Source organism: Denticeps clupeoides, unplaced genomic scaffold (assembly GCF_900700375.1).
Source record: "Denticeps clupeoides unplaced genomic scaffold, fDenClu1.1, whole genome shotgun sequence".
NCBI classification, from domain to species: domain Eukaryota; kingdom Metazoa; phylum Chordata; class Actinopteri; order Clupeiformes; family Denticipitidae; genus Denticeps; species Denticeps clupeoides.
This window is the reverse complement of record NW_021630107.1, coordinates 183800-199864: the sequence shown is the minus strand read 5'-3', so window position 1 is coordinate 199864 and position 16065 is coordinate 183800. Positions and strand designations below refer to the sequence as shown.

The following is a 16065-nucleotide window of genomic DNA, read 5'->3' as shown; positions in this document are numbered from 1 at the left end:
CGGTGCATGCAACAATCAGAATTAGAAGCCTTTTCCAAGGACAACTGGGTAAAAATAACGACTCTTAACCTGCTACAACCTTCTTTACCTGTAAACGATGATCTTTACCTTTATGTTACCTTCATGCTTTCAGTACTCAGTTCATATCCTGCACAGCCTTTTTTTTCCAGCCTTTGTGTGCAGTGTGCTACACTTCTCTATATTACAGCATGAGCTAGGACAACGGCTCTAAAGTTGATAATGTTTCGCTGTCACACATCCTCTAATTAACCACCAGCTCACAGCCTTCATCTGCCAGGAAGTAGGAAAGCTTCTCTTTTCCACTTCCTACCATCACTAATCCGCGAAAAAAAAAAACTTCACTGCACCTGGGAGACAAACTCTTCATGCAATCCGAAACGGCAGAGGAGAAAGTAAACCGAATCTTCTCTCCACGTTCATTAATCATGCCTGTGCCTGCTGGAAGCGCGTCTCAAATCTATTTATAGAGCCGGCTCGCTCGTCGGGCGAGCGAGTAAACATAAATATTTCATAAAGCAGCGACAGTGAAGCTGACAGCAGGGGTGTACTGGCCTAGCGTATTAAAAGGTAATGCAAGAGGGTGGGCGCAGTTCTTTTTAGTCTGGGTGTGTGTGTGTGTGTGTGTGTGTTTGTGTTTAACTGTGAAAACAACAGATTTTATAGCAAGTGGTCTGGCACGGGAATACTGAAGGTGTGTGTTATCAGAGCTGACATTTATTCTTTGAAGCGCGCTGGCATAAGGTGCAGAATGAGTCACAGGGCAGCAATCATTAAAAGAAAAGGCCTCAGAATAGAACACCTGCTCCACAAAAAAAAAATTAAGTCGGGGGCATCTAAACATGTCAGAAGTCAACGAACATAGGCTACAAACATGCATTCCGAACAATGTGCCCAACGCACCTGCATCCCTGAGGATCGTTTTTCGCTAAAATGGGGTATTTTCTGGCCTTGCGTGCACGCGGAAATGACATTTCAGGGGACCCAGGACGGTTATTTTCTAGTTTCTCTTTTCCGCGTATCCGTGTGGACGGCAAAGCGGCTTTTCTGTGAAAACGCAGATGTAATAGCCCAACCTCCAACCTGACCTGTAACCACCAAATACGTCATTCATACAACAGTGGTGGACAACACGTTCGCGGTTGTGCTGCAGCAGCTGCAAGAAGTCCTGATGAAATTTGGAGAATATCAATGTGGAGAACATCAACGTGTTTATCTCTCCGCACGAGCAGGTTAAAACAGCTTTCGGGCCATTCTCTGTTCTCTGAGTCTCCGTGTGGAAGATAACATTTCAGATAGTGCTCCTGCATGGACGAAAATGCATTCTCGTCTGGATGGGGCCTGAATTTATTGTTCTGCAGCCTTTAGCTCATTCATAGATGTTCTGCGACGCATTCTCTATTTTAATGAGGTTAACTACCTGCTCCACGGACGCAACTGGCAAACGCCTAACCTGAGATTTGTATGAGCAATCATTTCATTACTAATCAATTAGCCTAACAAAAGGACCACGAGGCTGCTAATGGCAGAGGCCTGAACAAGCTGAATGTTTAAGGAGGAGAAAAACATGCACTCACCTACTGGGCACCAACCATGGAGGGGAATGCAGGGACATGTAAAAAAAAGAAGAGGGTAAGAACAATTAATTTATCATAAAAAAAAATTCTATAAATTCTTAGTGTTCTGATTGCATTTCAAGATTTTTGTTAGATTCATTCATGCATGGCAGTGATTCATATTCTGCATTGTGTGTGACAGAGGTTACCTCTAAAAGACGAAGGTGAACAAGTTAATGAAAAATTAACAGTCGGTTTTCAGAGAGAAGACGCTCGACAGTGATTGGAACACGCAAGATTACATTGGACAAACTTTAGGAAAGGTAAACATGATTGTGAACACAGCAAGGCTGACGTTGGTCCACACAGCAAACCCAGAGTATGAAGTTAGTAGCGCACCCAAGATCACTCGCGGTTAATCATGGCAGCATAGTATTTTGCAGAGACGCCAGCAGTGGCCTCTGTGATAAAGAGCCCCAATGCACGGCCAAGCCAAACAGTGTCACCATTTCGCCCACGAGCCCTGGTGGACAAAGCTGGAGTTAGTGTTTCAGGAAGACCACCGCGTGGTGTGGCCCAGCCAAGGATCGGGATCAACAAGGTCATGCAATAGGCAGATGCATTCCACTCGCCACAACAAACCTTCCAGCCCCACGGGAAACATGGCCATAGGCTCCTGAGGTTCTACAAAGCTAGGGAAGAAAGGTGGAGCAGCAGGGTTCAGACCAGAGTTCTGGGCCGTTGGAGACTTCATCCCAGGAGAGGTGGGGCTTTTTGAAGAGGATGATCGTGTCTTCTTGTTCTGCCTGTGAGTCTCTTTTGGCGGCTTCTCTTTGGGTGATGCAACAGCCGTGGGGACCATTGTGTCAAACTCCATGCCCTCCACACCCATCAACCCAAAGGGATTGTTGTGGTGGTTTTGCTGTGAGTCGTTATGGGACCAGACTGCCCCTGATGGGGAGAACGGTGGAGCAGAGATTAATGCCTCCATGGGCAACTCAAGCCCGGTACTCTGGAAGGCCACAAAAGATTCTTTCACTGGACCAGGGGGGTCGGGAGATGTCCCAACAAAAGAAGGATCCTGCATGAAGATGGACTGCTCATAAACTCCACTGTCAGGCAAGAAAGGGGTCGGATCCATAGGTGAGGCCTTTGGACTTGGTTTATCCAACTCATATTGTAGGCTGAAAGGATCTTTGGTATATTCAATACAAGAACTGCTGGTCTCTCTAAAGGGATCTTGGAAACTCGTGGAAAAGGAACCCTCTGGCATTGGTGAAGACGTAACAGGCTCTTTAGGCGAAGAACCCTTCTTCAGAGGAACTAGAAGAGGTCCATCAGGTGAGAAGTCACTAGAGGATGGTGGTGAGGTGGCTGTCAAAGACAACAGATCCTGGGTAAGTGATGGAGGTATGGAAGCCACCTCTGGTATAACCTCACTGTCCCCAGCCGAGGAAGATGTGGTCAGATCAGCACTGAAATTATGGGAATAGGATGGTGAGGTTGGGACGAATGACTCTTCAGAGACAGCCCACTCTTCAGGGATCTTCTTCCGAGTCTTTGGCTTTTTGACCCTTCCTACAGCACCATGGCCCCCTTCTTCACGCTCCCACACTCCATCCTTTCGAGGAGATTGGTGAGAGTCCTCATATGGAGGTGTGTTCTCTGCATAAGGTGCAGCCTGACCTTTGCCCTCGCCATGGAGGTCATATATATCTTCTCTGGGCCTTCTTTTCTTTTTCCTCTTCTGTTTATGGTCAGCGGCCTCATACTCCCTCTCATCTGCAGCTCCCACCCCGCTTTCTCGAGGAGACCACTGTGGGTCAAGTGGGTCATGAGTGCTCTCAGCCAGGTGGCCTGCATGGCGACTGATGACAGTGGACACACTGGGGGTGAAGGGCAGGTCTGTGGGGCCAACGGCCTCTTCTGGCCAGCCATGGACACCTCATATGTAAAGAGTGGAGAAAGTTAATACCACACACACACACACACACACACACACACATACACACTTATAATAACAATAATATAAAAGCTTTTTTTTAAACTAAGCTGCTATGTCATGTGATCCAGGGATCAAACGACCCATCTGTTGTCAGGGGGCACTTGCTTACATTTGATGTCCATCAGGAATTTCATAAAGCTAGATCAGAAACCAAATCTTTGTCTACCTCTAGGCAGGAGCCAGGTGAGTGAAGGAATGAAGAACAATAACACTGGGCTAAGGGAAGCCTTTTGATAATCCTAAATCTAGACTACGTCACTCAGTCCTTTTTAGAATTTTTCACTACTTGAAAACAGCAACGCATTTAACAATGCAGTTTTACAGGTTCATACAGGCAATATTGACATGTAAATTAACTAACAAGCTGGTTAACATGAAGTTCTTTATTTGAAGCACAATTCTACAATAATTCTACAGTGGGGAGACGGGCCAGTGGGCCAGTATATTTATCAATGCATGTAATGTGTTTTATAGCTGCTTTGTCCCCTTTCAGTGTTTAATTTCATTTTTCAACCATTTTACTTGGGCTCTATCTTCACCATTCTTTGCTGTCACATCACATTATGCACACAGTAACTGCTGTTTTTGTACTTGAACCAATTGAGTTTATTTAAAAGCAATGTTTTAGGTCCTTCAGTCAGACAGCACGGGGTAATGAGACTGAGCATCATTGTACACATATGTGAATTCTACCTTGGAAACCGAGCGAGGGCATTTCATTATCCACGGGAGACTAGAGTAGGTCTATGTGACCCAGTTGCGTCTGTCTGGAAAAGTTAAAACCACCAAATGTCAAGTGAACATGCATAGGTTCCCTTTTGGGTACGGCCTTTCAACCGACAACACCCAAAAGGTCAGGACACCGAAGGCAGAGACAAGACATAACTGAGGTGCAATAGGTGAACTTTTTCAGATGAAGAGGAGAGAACTGTGACAAACAAACATCTCACATTCACACCTTAGTATGTTTGCTTTGGTCCAAATTTACCAAACGCACTAAAGCCTGTAGGTGTGAAAGTGCCCTAAGAGTCCTGGTGGTCCCATCTAGTCGAACGTCTGTTTTGCTCCAGCACACGCAACCAGCAAGGTTTACTCGCTCAGTCACCCCAACACAGACCCTGTCAGCTTTGTCTTGTGCAAGGTTCGTGCCACCTACTGTGCCACAGAAGTGGGCCCCAGCTGCACTTGGCCAATCGGAGCAGACGAGATCCATGCAGACACCCTGGGGACGATGCATGAAGCCTGCCTGCTACTCTGCATGTGTGTGTGTGGCACATTAGAGCACCCCACAGTGGTAATAGTGTTAAACTATGCCAACATCGTATTTTGAGATTAGATTGGAAAATTAAAGGAGGGGGTCTGCAGAAATACCAGGGGAGAAATCTTCCAAAACTGATTAGAATGAAGGAATCACGCTTCAATCTCATGTGAGCCATAAGATGACAGGGGTGACATACCACATACAGTACAATCCTAAAATCTTGTCCACACACAGACAACCAGATTCCCGGGATTGACAGTAAAAAAAATAGAAATTAAAACATGTTCAAATTCATGAGATTTTCTGCTCCCCCCACCTCCTGACATGTCCTCCAGTATCCTTGGTGATGTAGCCAAGTCCTTGGGAGTTGCAAACTGAGGTTCTGCGATGCTGGGGGGCCGCTCCAGTGGCAGGGGGGCCACGCCCACTGACATCTCCATCCCCACTGCCGGTTGGGAGAAACCTGCAGACAGCACAGACAGAACTAAAAAAAAAAACATCCATTGCTTTCCATAGTCCTGCATTCGACAAACCTTTAGAATTAGTTACTAATTATTAGTAGAACAATCATGTGAACAAGTGGGTGTGGTGTGGGGCGCTACAAGGAGGACATGTAGGCAGGTGCTTAGCAGGAACCATTCTCTAAGAGTGAGCCTTCTCTCTCTCCCATAATTCCCAGAGGGTCACGCTAAAATATGATTTACTGATGGCAGTTCAGCCACAGACAGGGCCGAGGGAGGCCAGGAGAGAGCCGTCCCATGATGCTCCACTTAATGAAGATAGATTCCTAGGTGTGGCTCATTTCCGCGTTGAGTGAGCGCTGCCTAGCAACACCCTTCCCAGAAAAGTGTCGTCTTAATGTCGCCGTGGAGACCGACGTGAGCCGGTAATGAGGATTCGGCACCCGTGCCCCAAAAGGCACCTGTGAAAAGAAGCATCTCTGTGGAGAACCTGAGACTTACAACCATCACACATTTAACCAGCAAGTACAGAAAAAAGACTAAAACTCACTAATTTACTACACAGAGTGCATCCTGTTTTTCCCTCCTGTCACGTAATGTTGCCTACATGCCCAAAATGCCAACTTCCTTACACTGTGATTCAGAGGCACCAAATGCCAAACCCAATTAGCATTTAGACTGTGCTGACTCAGCAGCTTTAACTGTGAATGACGGACATAAAAATGATGCAAAAGCATGTGTGGGGGAGAGAAGGAGGGGGTGAATTAAATGATCTGGGTTTGGATCATTCAATTATTTGATGACAATCCTTTGATGACAAACCAATTCTGGTTTGATGACAAGTAAAAATAGTTTAATGTATCACTTCTGGAGGTTTCATTTCTTTGATGTAATTCCAAGGGTCATCCTAGTAAAATATGCATGGCAGGGGAAAAGAGACAAAAACTGGAATTTTCAATATTTTCAGAAAAATCTATCACAAAACAGGACTATGACTTAAATAAAATAAAATTATTTATACTCAACTCAGTCAAAGCAGCAAAACATTAATGGTGCATCTCAAAATCTAAAAGAATTACCACCACAAGCAAGTATAGAGTCTATAAATTCTGTATTTTTATGAGCTATCAGCAGCCAACAAAAAAATCTTGTAGATTACATGAAACGTATAAAGCTTTACTATTTGAATAAAAACTTGCTTTCCAACTTATTCGTCATTCTTTAAGATGTATTAATTCTAGATACTTCATTAAACGTGTGCGTGGGCGGGTAGAGAAAATGACCTGAGAACGTCCCCACCAGACTGCTGTCTGTCATCTGGGAGGCGTTGGGCTGGGGATGCCACTGATCAGAAAAGCCCGCCATGGAGCCTAGGGGAAGACAGACAGGAGGAGACAGGCAGCAAAAGAGAGAATGTGTGAAGTTAAAAAAAAAAAAGGGAGAGAGAGAATTAATGTGATTAAGACCGACAAACTCATCACAGAAAAAGACTAAACAACTAATGAACTGCTAGAAAGGGGTAAATATGCGCAGTAGTGATTACAGGGAGTCTTTAATTAGCAATAAAAAAAAAAAAAAAAGATTTTCAACATGCTGGGCACATCTAGGTTCTGCTTTGAGTGTAAAGACAGCCCTTACCTGGAAGGAAGTCGGAGACGGAGGCCTGCTGCTCGGACGAGCGCGGTCGCACCTCCCCCTGCGGCTCAGGGCGCGACGCCGATAGCAGTCCCCCCGGTGCCACCAGAGAACTTACAGTGCCTGTAACGTGAACCACGCGAGATTAGTTCCCCCCGCGAGGGCGGGCACCCGGCACGCGGTTACCTGGGTACCACCACAAATTCAAAATGCAAAAAAAATGAAACCGAACATTCGGCAGTGTCAACTGAGAAACCTGTGATCCTAATCGTCCTCGACCCCCCACTCCGGCCTGAGTTCTCCGGCACCTTCTCCGCGATTGCGGTACCGTTTCGAGACGGCAACCTCTCCACTCACTTTGGGCCCCTCTTGCGTGATCAGATCTGGCTGCTCGGTCGCAGCGGGAGAGCGCGACACCCTTGCGCAATCCGCCCCCACCCCGGCCGCAGTCTCCCCAGTCTACCCGCCCCCAGTGCCCCTGCAGCACCGGGTAGGGTGACAGTGAGGAGAGCAGACAGGAAGCAACCCAGAGACACAAACACAGCGCCGCAACCAATAAACCCAGACAGGGAGGTCGGGGACGACTGGATAAGCGCAGACTGGGACGTGACGAGGCGCTGGGGCCATAACTGGATCCTGGCAGCGACCTGAAATGACTCAGCGATGCTCACTTCGCAATACAACACATGATTACCACAGTATCATGCAGCGGGTTCTGCAGGCGATGTCCAAGGTCCTGAAAAGATGGTGAAGGGTGTTTTCACAAGAGCTCTAGTCTGATGACCCTCCAACTGATAGCAGTTGCTATGGACACCGGCTAGTGGCGTTTTAATGAGGCTCGAGGCATCACCTCACGTGCAGAGCATCTGGCCTGATACAAACAAAGACTAAACAACCACACAAATCTCGCTATTTCCAGAGGTTCTCATTTTCAGACCCCACCTCCAACAAAGAAAACTTGGATAGCACCCCTCCTTCCTAGAACATAAAAAAAAGACAAAGATCAAAGTCAAAGACAAAGATTTCCTTAGTGAAGCTCTTCTGCAAGCTTAATCCAAAAAATGCTTCAAGGTACTTAAATCCCTTTCCTACCAATGAGTGGAGGGGCGTCTGAAGTGATCATTTAGGAAACCCATTGAAGGAGGCAATTATCGGCACATTAGTGACATTTAGCATTGGCCTGAATCTGAGACGTCTGTTCTTTTTTTTTTACCCCCGTTGTCCTGAAGACATTTTTTTTTTTATCAGACTCATGCTGGTCTGCCGCACTGTTGGCAGCAGGGCTGTCTGGCCCACGATTTGGGCCGTGTCTCAGCCTCCAGATGTCTGACACTGGGGCCACTCATGGTTGCCAACTTAGTGACTTTGTTGGTAGATTTGGTGACTTCCCAGACCCCCTTTAGCCATCTAATTTAAAAGAGCAGACTGGCAAACACAGTAAACCAACACCAGTGACTTTCCAAAATGTATAAAGCACATAATGTTGTGACACAAAAATAATTAAAAAAGATATTTGAGACCAAACCAGATATGTGCATGAATGCATTAACATTTATATTACAATTAATGAAGTGATCAATTCTGGTTCACTAGGACCCCAACTATGAATACAATCTTTTTATTTGCTCTGTTGTAGTTTCTGTACACAAGTTGGACAATAAGAAGGTTACAAGTTAATCAAAATATTCTCTAAAGAAGAAGGTCTTGAGTTGCCATTTGAAAAGGCCAAGACAGAGAAGAGTCTAGATGAATGTCTTCCTTTTACCTTTAGTGATGGAGGGACCAGACGAGCAGTACTGGAGGCTCGGAGTATACGAGGTGCAGTGCGAGGTGTAATAAGGGCTGTGAGGTAGGATGGTGCTACTCCATGTTTGGCTTTGTAGGCCAGCATCAGTATTTTGGATCTGATGTGTGCAGCTACTGGGAGCCAGTGGAGGGAACGTAGCAGAGGGGCGGTGTGGGAGAATTTTGAAAGGTTGAAGATCAAAATAAAGTTGATTCTATACAATCTCATGTTGCCATTGCATGTTGCAGTTCATATGCAATAGGAAAGTATGTGTTGGGGGTAATGAGTTTTAATGAAAAAAAAACCTAAATAATCTCCAGCTCCAGGAAAAAGGCCAGCACCGGCTCTAAAGTGGTGAAAGCCTGTCAAGCTGTTTAATGACACCCGCCGAGATGAGCAGCAGTCAATCCCTCGACTCAAGATCAGAAACATAAGGGGATGGGGGGGGACAAAGGCTCACCCCATGCTCACCCTTCTGCAGCAGATTAAAAAGAACAAGAAGAAGAAGCAAGTTGAGGGGACAGAGAAGTGAGCAAGCTGCATTTCCATGGAGATGAAGCGCCTCCCAGGGCCCTACAGACACGAGTGGAGTGTCAAACTTGTATAAATAGCGAGCAAGTGACAGTCCCCCCAAAAAAGGAACGTCTGAGCCTAAACTACAATGCCATTTTACTGACAGCACTGTTCCTGCACATCTGCATGGCAATTTTAATAGGGCACTTAAGACCCTTCATAATTTAAATACAATATATTGGAAAAAGAACAGTATTCTAAGGATTGTTCAGTAATGTCATGTCTTCAGGAGTTACAGAACGAAGTCTGTATAGAGGAGAAACTACCTAGGGGAGGAGCCTGTCCTTGTCCTGTATGATTTATACCCCTTCCTGTCAATACGCCACACTCCCAGGTGTAGGACAGTGTCCATCTTCTCTTCTGTTCCCCTCTGTTCTCTATACATCTAAAACAGTCAGGTTAGGAATCCAAATTATAGTTTATCAGATTCCCACTGATGGTTCAAACCTAATCCTAGAATAAAATGGAACTTTAATGTAAGGCTGTGCAATATGGCATAAAGTTCTTTTTGGAAGTTGTATGATAAACTTTTTACAGATGCATCAACATATAGCATAACTGTATAACAGATAAAATAGCATCTGGCCAATTCTACTGTAAGTGGACTTTCTGTTCCAGTGAAATACCAGGGATTTGTATTATGCAAGTGATTATATAAAATTTTAGGATTTTCTGTATTCAGCTGTAGTTTTTTTTTTTTTTTTTTTAAATATTGTCAGAATACATTTAAATAACTTTATGCTTGTTCATATTTTATCATGCAGTCCCTCCAGGATTCCAAGATTTTACATTGTGATTTTTGCACTGGGCACCAAACAGGCTAGGACGCCCAAGGTTATTTCCATGCGCACTGTCAGTATCTGATTGGTACCGCTTGCCCGGTCGGTTCCGCGCCTGCGGTGGTACGAGCAGGCCACGGACAAGCCCGCTGCCCAGGTGATAGGCCGGTATAATGCATGAACTGCCCATAAAAGTTCTGCACAGTGGACGCTGGAGCTCATAGGGTTGTTATACTAAATTTAGGAGAGTTTTTTTTCCAAGTCCTAACCCTAGTTACCATGGTAAGCTAGCAGTTTAAACAGAATGTGCCATTTCGAAAGATTTTGCACAGGTAGACGAGCATTAGCAAGAGGTTCAGTTCACCCCAGTTTTGCCTCTATGCCCCCCCATATCCCAGGTCCATGGATGTGTCTAGCCCAGTTTGCCACTGCTGCGTCTGTATTTTTGTGGACAGCGATTCTCTCCCGGGAGGTGTGTGTATGTGTGTGATTGTGTGTGTGTGTGCTCAGCAGCTATTTCTGTCCTTGTCCCTTCCTAGTTGGAGATGAGAAGCTGTGCGTGAATAAGCCGGCCAGCATGGCTGTCCCGTCCCCGTCACATCTGTAGTGGGGTCATAAGGATGGCACAGTCGGGCACAGTTTTCTCTTCTACTGGCGCAGGGGGCTTCTCAGTTCATCCAGACTCCAGCACGCCGTGCTAATTAACGCAGGAAATCAGCCGTTCGCCTTGAAGCTGATCTGATTTGAGGGTCTTCTGTGCAACAGAAGCAGACAATTATGCAACTGATGAAGGGAAGAAAAAAAGAAGGCGAGAGCGTGTGAGGAGCGAAGATGGGAGTGGGAGAGTCAGGAAACGCCTCTGAGGGCCGAGAGCAGAGATGAAGAGTGAAACTAAATGGCTGGCAGGCGCGTCCTCTGGCTGACCTTCTCGCCATAACTGTGTGCAGACCACAGACACACAGCGAGGCGGGAATATGGCACGCAGCAGACGGGATGCAGGACAGGGCGCGCTGACACGGAAACGATGGACCCTCTCACGCATTCACTACACCACTTCATTTTGTCATTGTGATGCACAGCAAGCACAAGGTGAACATAGCAAAATGTGTCCTCTGCATTTAACCATCACCCTTGGCGAGCAGTGGGCAGCCATGACAGGTGTCCGGGGAGCAGTGTGTGGGGACTTCGGGATTTAGTCACACGAATTGACATTGCCTAAAGGTGCAATGTGATTAAATCATGCTTTAATATTTAAAACTATTACTGAGACAAGCGGCTCAGGTCGTAACGGGACGCGTGAAATGCTGAAGGCGTTATGTTCAGGATTTTCAGCAATGTTCGGTGTCATTAAAAATACAGCAGACTATGCCGGGTACCAATGCTTGTAGGCCTGCATGCCATTGGCTGGCCAGGTTACAAGCTCATCTTCTCTTCGAAAGATTGAGCTGGCAGATTACAGGACGAGGTTGCATAATCCTGTTGCCAGGATTAAACAAGGAGATTTAAAAAAAAAGTGAAAACCAGGCCCACCAGGGTCAGCCGCACATTTCATAATTGCATTGATCAAACTAGTCCATGGCACCGTACTGTACATCTAACACATTGACAAGCAGTGCGCCCAGTAAGACAATCCAGCGTTTACATACAGGAAATGAAAAGATGTGGTCAGCCACTGGAAAAAAAATCTCTGACAGAAGAGGATTACGGTCATATTCCAAAGAGCTGAGTAAGGGAAAGGGGACGGGTGAAACGTGTGTGTGTGATTCTTTTTGCATTCAAATGGCGCATATCACACTCTGGAATCGGCGCACTTTATCAAAGCCGAGAGGAAATATACTTATCACCTTCTCACACACACACACACGACTTGAGTAGATCAGTGAAAAATCTGTTCTTTCCTTCACACTCCGACCTTTCACACTCCCCTCCGCCCCCAGCCGCTGCTGTCCGACCAGACTCGCTCATCATCGCCTGAGACCGGCCCCCACAGACGCCCGCCGAGAGAGCAAAAGTGCAGAGGAGGCGTGTCAGAATTCACTCCCGGGGACAGGGCCGGGGCCCGGACGCCATGGGTCTGAAGGACAAATGCAGGCTGTTCGGAGACAACTTCATTATTCGCGGCGGGGAACCGAGCCCCTCTCGCAAACACAGCGTCATGGACGGATGTTCTGGGCAGCCAACTTCAGAGAAATGGAATGCGGCAGAAAATGAAAAGCCCTGGTTTCAGAGAGTCAAAAAATAACGCTGAAATTAATCAGGTCATTCCCACAATAACCCTTTATTATTCATATTTTTGTCAGAAGTAGTGTTATTTAAAAAGTGTTTCCTCGAGCAGTTGCGTGTGTTCCACATGTTTACTCATCTCATTTATCAGGACCACAGCTGGCAGCAGTGGGGCCCATGGAGGGTCCGGGGACACTTGGTCTACAGATTAAGCGCATCTGCTGCAAGAGCGTCCAGCTCCAGCCTGAAGTAGCCTAAAGTAGGCCAGGCTGACCCACATAGAGCCTCCCTGGAGATGCCACAGCAGTGCAGTCACACCACATCCCCCTCCTCTAGGAAGTGGAGCATCCCGCATCACCCCATCTACAGTGAGGAGGGGGCGTGACGTGCCACTGGGGACAAAAAAAAAAAACTAAAAACTGGGCAATGGCTGCAACTTCAATTCAGCACAACATAGCACATGCAGTTTTTGCTCAAATACAGTAACATTGAACATACGAGTGGGTGATATATCAAATAATCAAGTATACACGGCTTGTGTATATCTGTGTTTCGCGGCGTGTTCCATGTTCCATGTTATTGTCAAACAAACCGCGTGTACTTCATATTCAGAATAACAGCGAATAGGCCGGGAAAAAGTCAAAGCCCACACGACTTTGTTCCTGACTTCGTTCAGGAACATGCGACTCGAAGGAAAAAGAGAAAAACACAACTCACAAACTCAAAAGTTTTACTAAATTAAACAGGGCATGGAACCCTCACACAGGAAATAAAAAATTGATCATGTAAAACAAAATGAGTACTAGTAATTACAGACAAACACAATCATATAATCAGTTGCACAAGACAAAGAACATGAAACTCCAGTCTGGAAAACAGGGAACCGGAGGACCCGGGAATAAAGATGATGAATTTTTTTTTTTTGTGACATTTTATGCAATAAATGGCAGAATTTGCCATTTATACAGTCATTTAGAGGACATTTCAAAGAAAAGTGATAAATATCGTTTATTGTGATAGAGCTGAAAAAATACAATACTATTTTAGGCCCTAATTGAACAGAATTCAATGCCCTTCATGTTCAAAATTACAGGGAGTGCAGAATTATTAGGCAAATGAGTATTTTGTCCACAACATCCTCTTCATGCATGCTGTCTTACTCCAAGCTGTATAGGCTCGAAAGCCTACTACCAATTAAGCATATTAGGTGATGTGCATCTCTGTAATGAGAAGGGGTGTGGTCTAATGACATCAACACCCTATATCAGGTGTGCATAATTATTAGCCAACTTCCTTTCCTTTGGCAAAATGGGTCAAAAGAAGGACTTGACAGGCTCAGAAAAGTCAGAAATAGTGAGATATCTTACAGAGGGATGCAGCACTCTTAAAATTGCAAAGCTTCTGAAGCGTGATCATCGAACAATCAAGCGTTTCATTCAAATTAGTCAACAGGGTCGCAAGAAGCGTGTGGAAAAACCAAGGCGCAAAATAACTGCCCATGAACTGAGAAAAGTCAAGCGTGCAGCTGCCAAGATGCCACTTGCCACCAGTTTGGCCATATTTCAGAGCTGCAACATCACTGGAGTGCCCAAAAGCACAAGGTGTGCAATACTCAGAGACATGGCCAAGGTAAGAAAGGCTGAAAGACGACCACCACTGAACAAGACACACAAGCTGAAACGTCAAGACTGGGCCAAGAAATATCTCAAGACTGAGTTTTCTAAGGTTTTATGGACTGATGAGTCTTGATGGGCCAGATGGATGGGACCGTGGCTGGATTGGTAAAGGGCAGAGAGCTCCAGTCCGACTCAGACGCCAGCAAGGTGGAGGTGGAGTACTGGTTTGGGCTGGTATCATCAAAGATGAGCTTGTGGGGCCTTTTCGGGTTGAGGATGGAGTCAAGCTCAACTCCCAGTCCTACTGCCAGTTTCTGGAAGACACCTTCAAGCAGTGGTACAGGAAGAAGTCTGCATCCTTCAAAAATAACATGATTTTCATGCAGGACTATGCTCCATCACACGCGTCCAAGTACTCCACAGCGTGGCTGGCAAGAAAGGGTATAAAAGAAGAAAAACTACTGACATGGCCTCCTTGTTCACCTGATCTGAACCCCATTGAGAACCTGTGGTCCATCATCAAATGTGAGATTTACAAGGAGGGAAAACAGTACACCTCTCTGAACAGTGTCTGGGAGGCTGTGGTTGCTGCTGCACGCAATGTTGATGGTGAACAGATCAAAACACTGACAGAATCCATGGATGGCAGGCTTTTGTGTGTCCTTGCAAAGAAAGGTGGCTATATTGGTCGCTGATTTGTTTTTGTTTTGTTTTTGAATGTCAGAAATGTATATTTGTGAATGTGGAGATGTTATATTGGTTTCACTGGTAAAAATAAATAATTGAAATGGGTATATATTTGTTTTTTGTTAAGTTGCCTAATAATTATGCACAGTAATAGTCACCTGCACACACAGATATACCCCTAAAATAGCTAAAAATAAAAACAAACTAAAAACTACTTCCAAAAACATTCAGCTTTGATGTTAATGAGTTTTTTGGGTTCATTGAGAACATGGTTGTTGTTCAATAATAAAATTATTCCTCAAAAATACAACTTGCCTAATAATTCTGCACTCCCTGTATTTTATATATATATATATATATATATATATATATATATTTTTTTTTTTTTTTTTTCTTTTTTTTTTTCTGTAGGAACATGAGTAACAGCTCTCACACACCCTACTCCCTCACTCTGGAAGAGAAAGACAGTAAATGCAGCTTGTTTTGTTGAATCGTTTATTAGTACACTGAGTAGCTTTAAATAAATAAATAAACGTTGCGCCGTACATCTTACACTTTAAACTGCGGCCCTTCAATCTGGTGTAATATCACAAAGTGGAATGCTGGGACAGGACCTGCCATCAAAAGTAGACAACTAATTCGATAATGAACTGTATAATGGAAAATTCAATAATTAAAAACACACAAAACAGTAGTAACAATGTGTGCTGAGAGCGGCAGTAACACAGAGAGCATCAAAGGTTTGAAATATGCTGACCGTTGTAGAACGTGGACATTCCTCCATCAGGCTGGTTTCTCATGTACGCAAGCATTATTAATAATAACAACATTATTTTTGATTGACAAATTTTGATAAAGTCTCCTGGGCTACAGTTTGAGACAAAACCTAAGAGGTAAAACCTCAAAAAAGTAAATATGAAAACTAAGAGAGACGAGCAGATCGGGCCCATTAGATCACGGAAGCCATAAGACCGGGGTGCTAGAAAGAACAGCCTTGCAGTGGGGTTACATGAAGGAGCAGAGACGGAGCTGGCGGTGTTACTGTCTGCGTGAGTGTGTGTGAGTGAGTATGTAGGGGAGAGGAGGGCAAAACAGAGCTGAAGTCTCCGTAAACACTGTGATGCTTGTCAGGAGAAGACACCAGATCTGAGACAGAAACAAGTCCGCTTGTGTAGGAGAACTGAACAGGGTTCTACAGCTGCTTCAGGCAAACAAAAAGAAAGAAAGAAAGAAAGAAAGAAAGAAGGAATAAATCATATATTTGTGTAGATTTGTGTAGGTTGGTTTGGTTCCAGAGTTATCATTTTCATTGTGAAGATAATGGCCAGTATCACACGTCAACACCTTCAAGAACACCTACCAGGGTTCTTCAGCAGTGGAACTCAGATGCTTGTTCTCAGTCCCCCCTGGAGGGCCACCTGGAGGGCCAGCTAGTAACGGTAATTTTGGGACTGTAGAGCACATC

At 45.1% G+C, this 16065-nt stretch overlaps 1 protein-coding gene across 6 annotated transcripts in view; it reads right to left on the bottom strand.

Annotated features, from left to right (window-relative positions):
• The window catches only part of LOC114783668 (microtubule-associated protein 4-like), a 65357-nt gene that overhangs the window by 30611 nt on the left and 18681 nt on the right, over positions 1-16065 (bottom strand). For 2 of the 6 annotated variants that reach the window (XM_028969176.1, XM_028969178.1), the window contains 4 exons: positions 6940-7059; positions 6585-6671; positions 5157-5303; positions 3261-3518 (listed from right to left, as the gene is read on the bottom strand). In XM_028969176.1, the coding sequence (XP_028825009.1) occupies positions 3261-3518; positions 5157-5303; positions 6585-6671; positions 6940-7059 (612 nt within the window). Of the gene's footprint in view, positions 1-3260; positions 3519-5156; positions 5304-6584; positions 6672-6939; positions 7060-7168; positions 7338-16065 lie in introns of those variants that run through there. The other 4 variants (XM_028969179.1, XM_028969180.1, XM_028969182.1 and 1 more) reach the window with 3 other exon arrangements.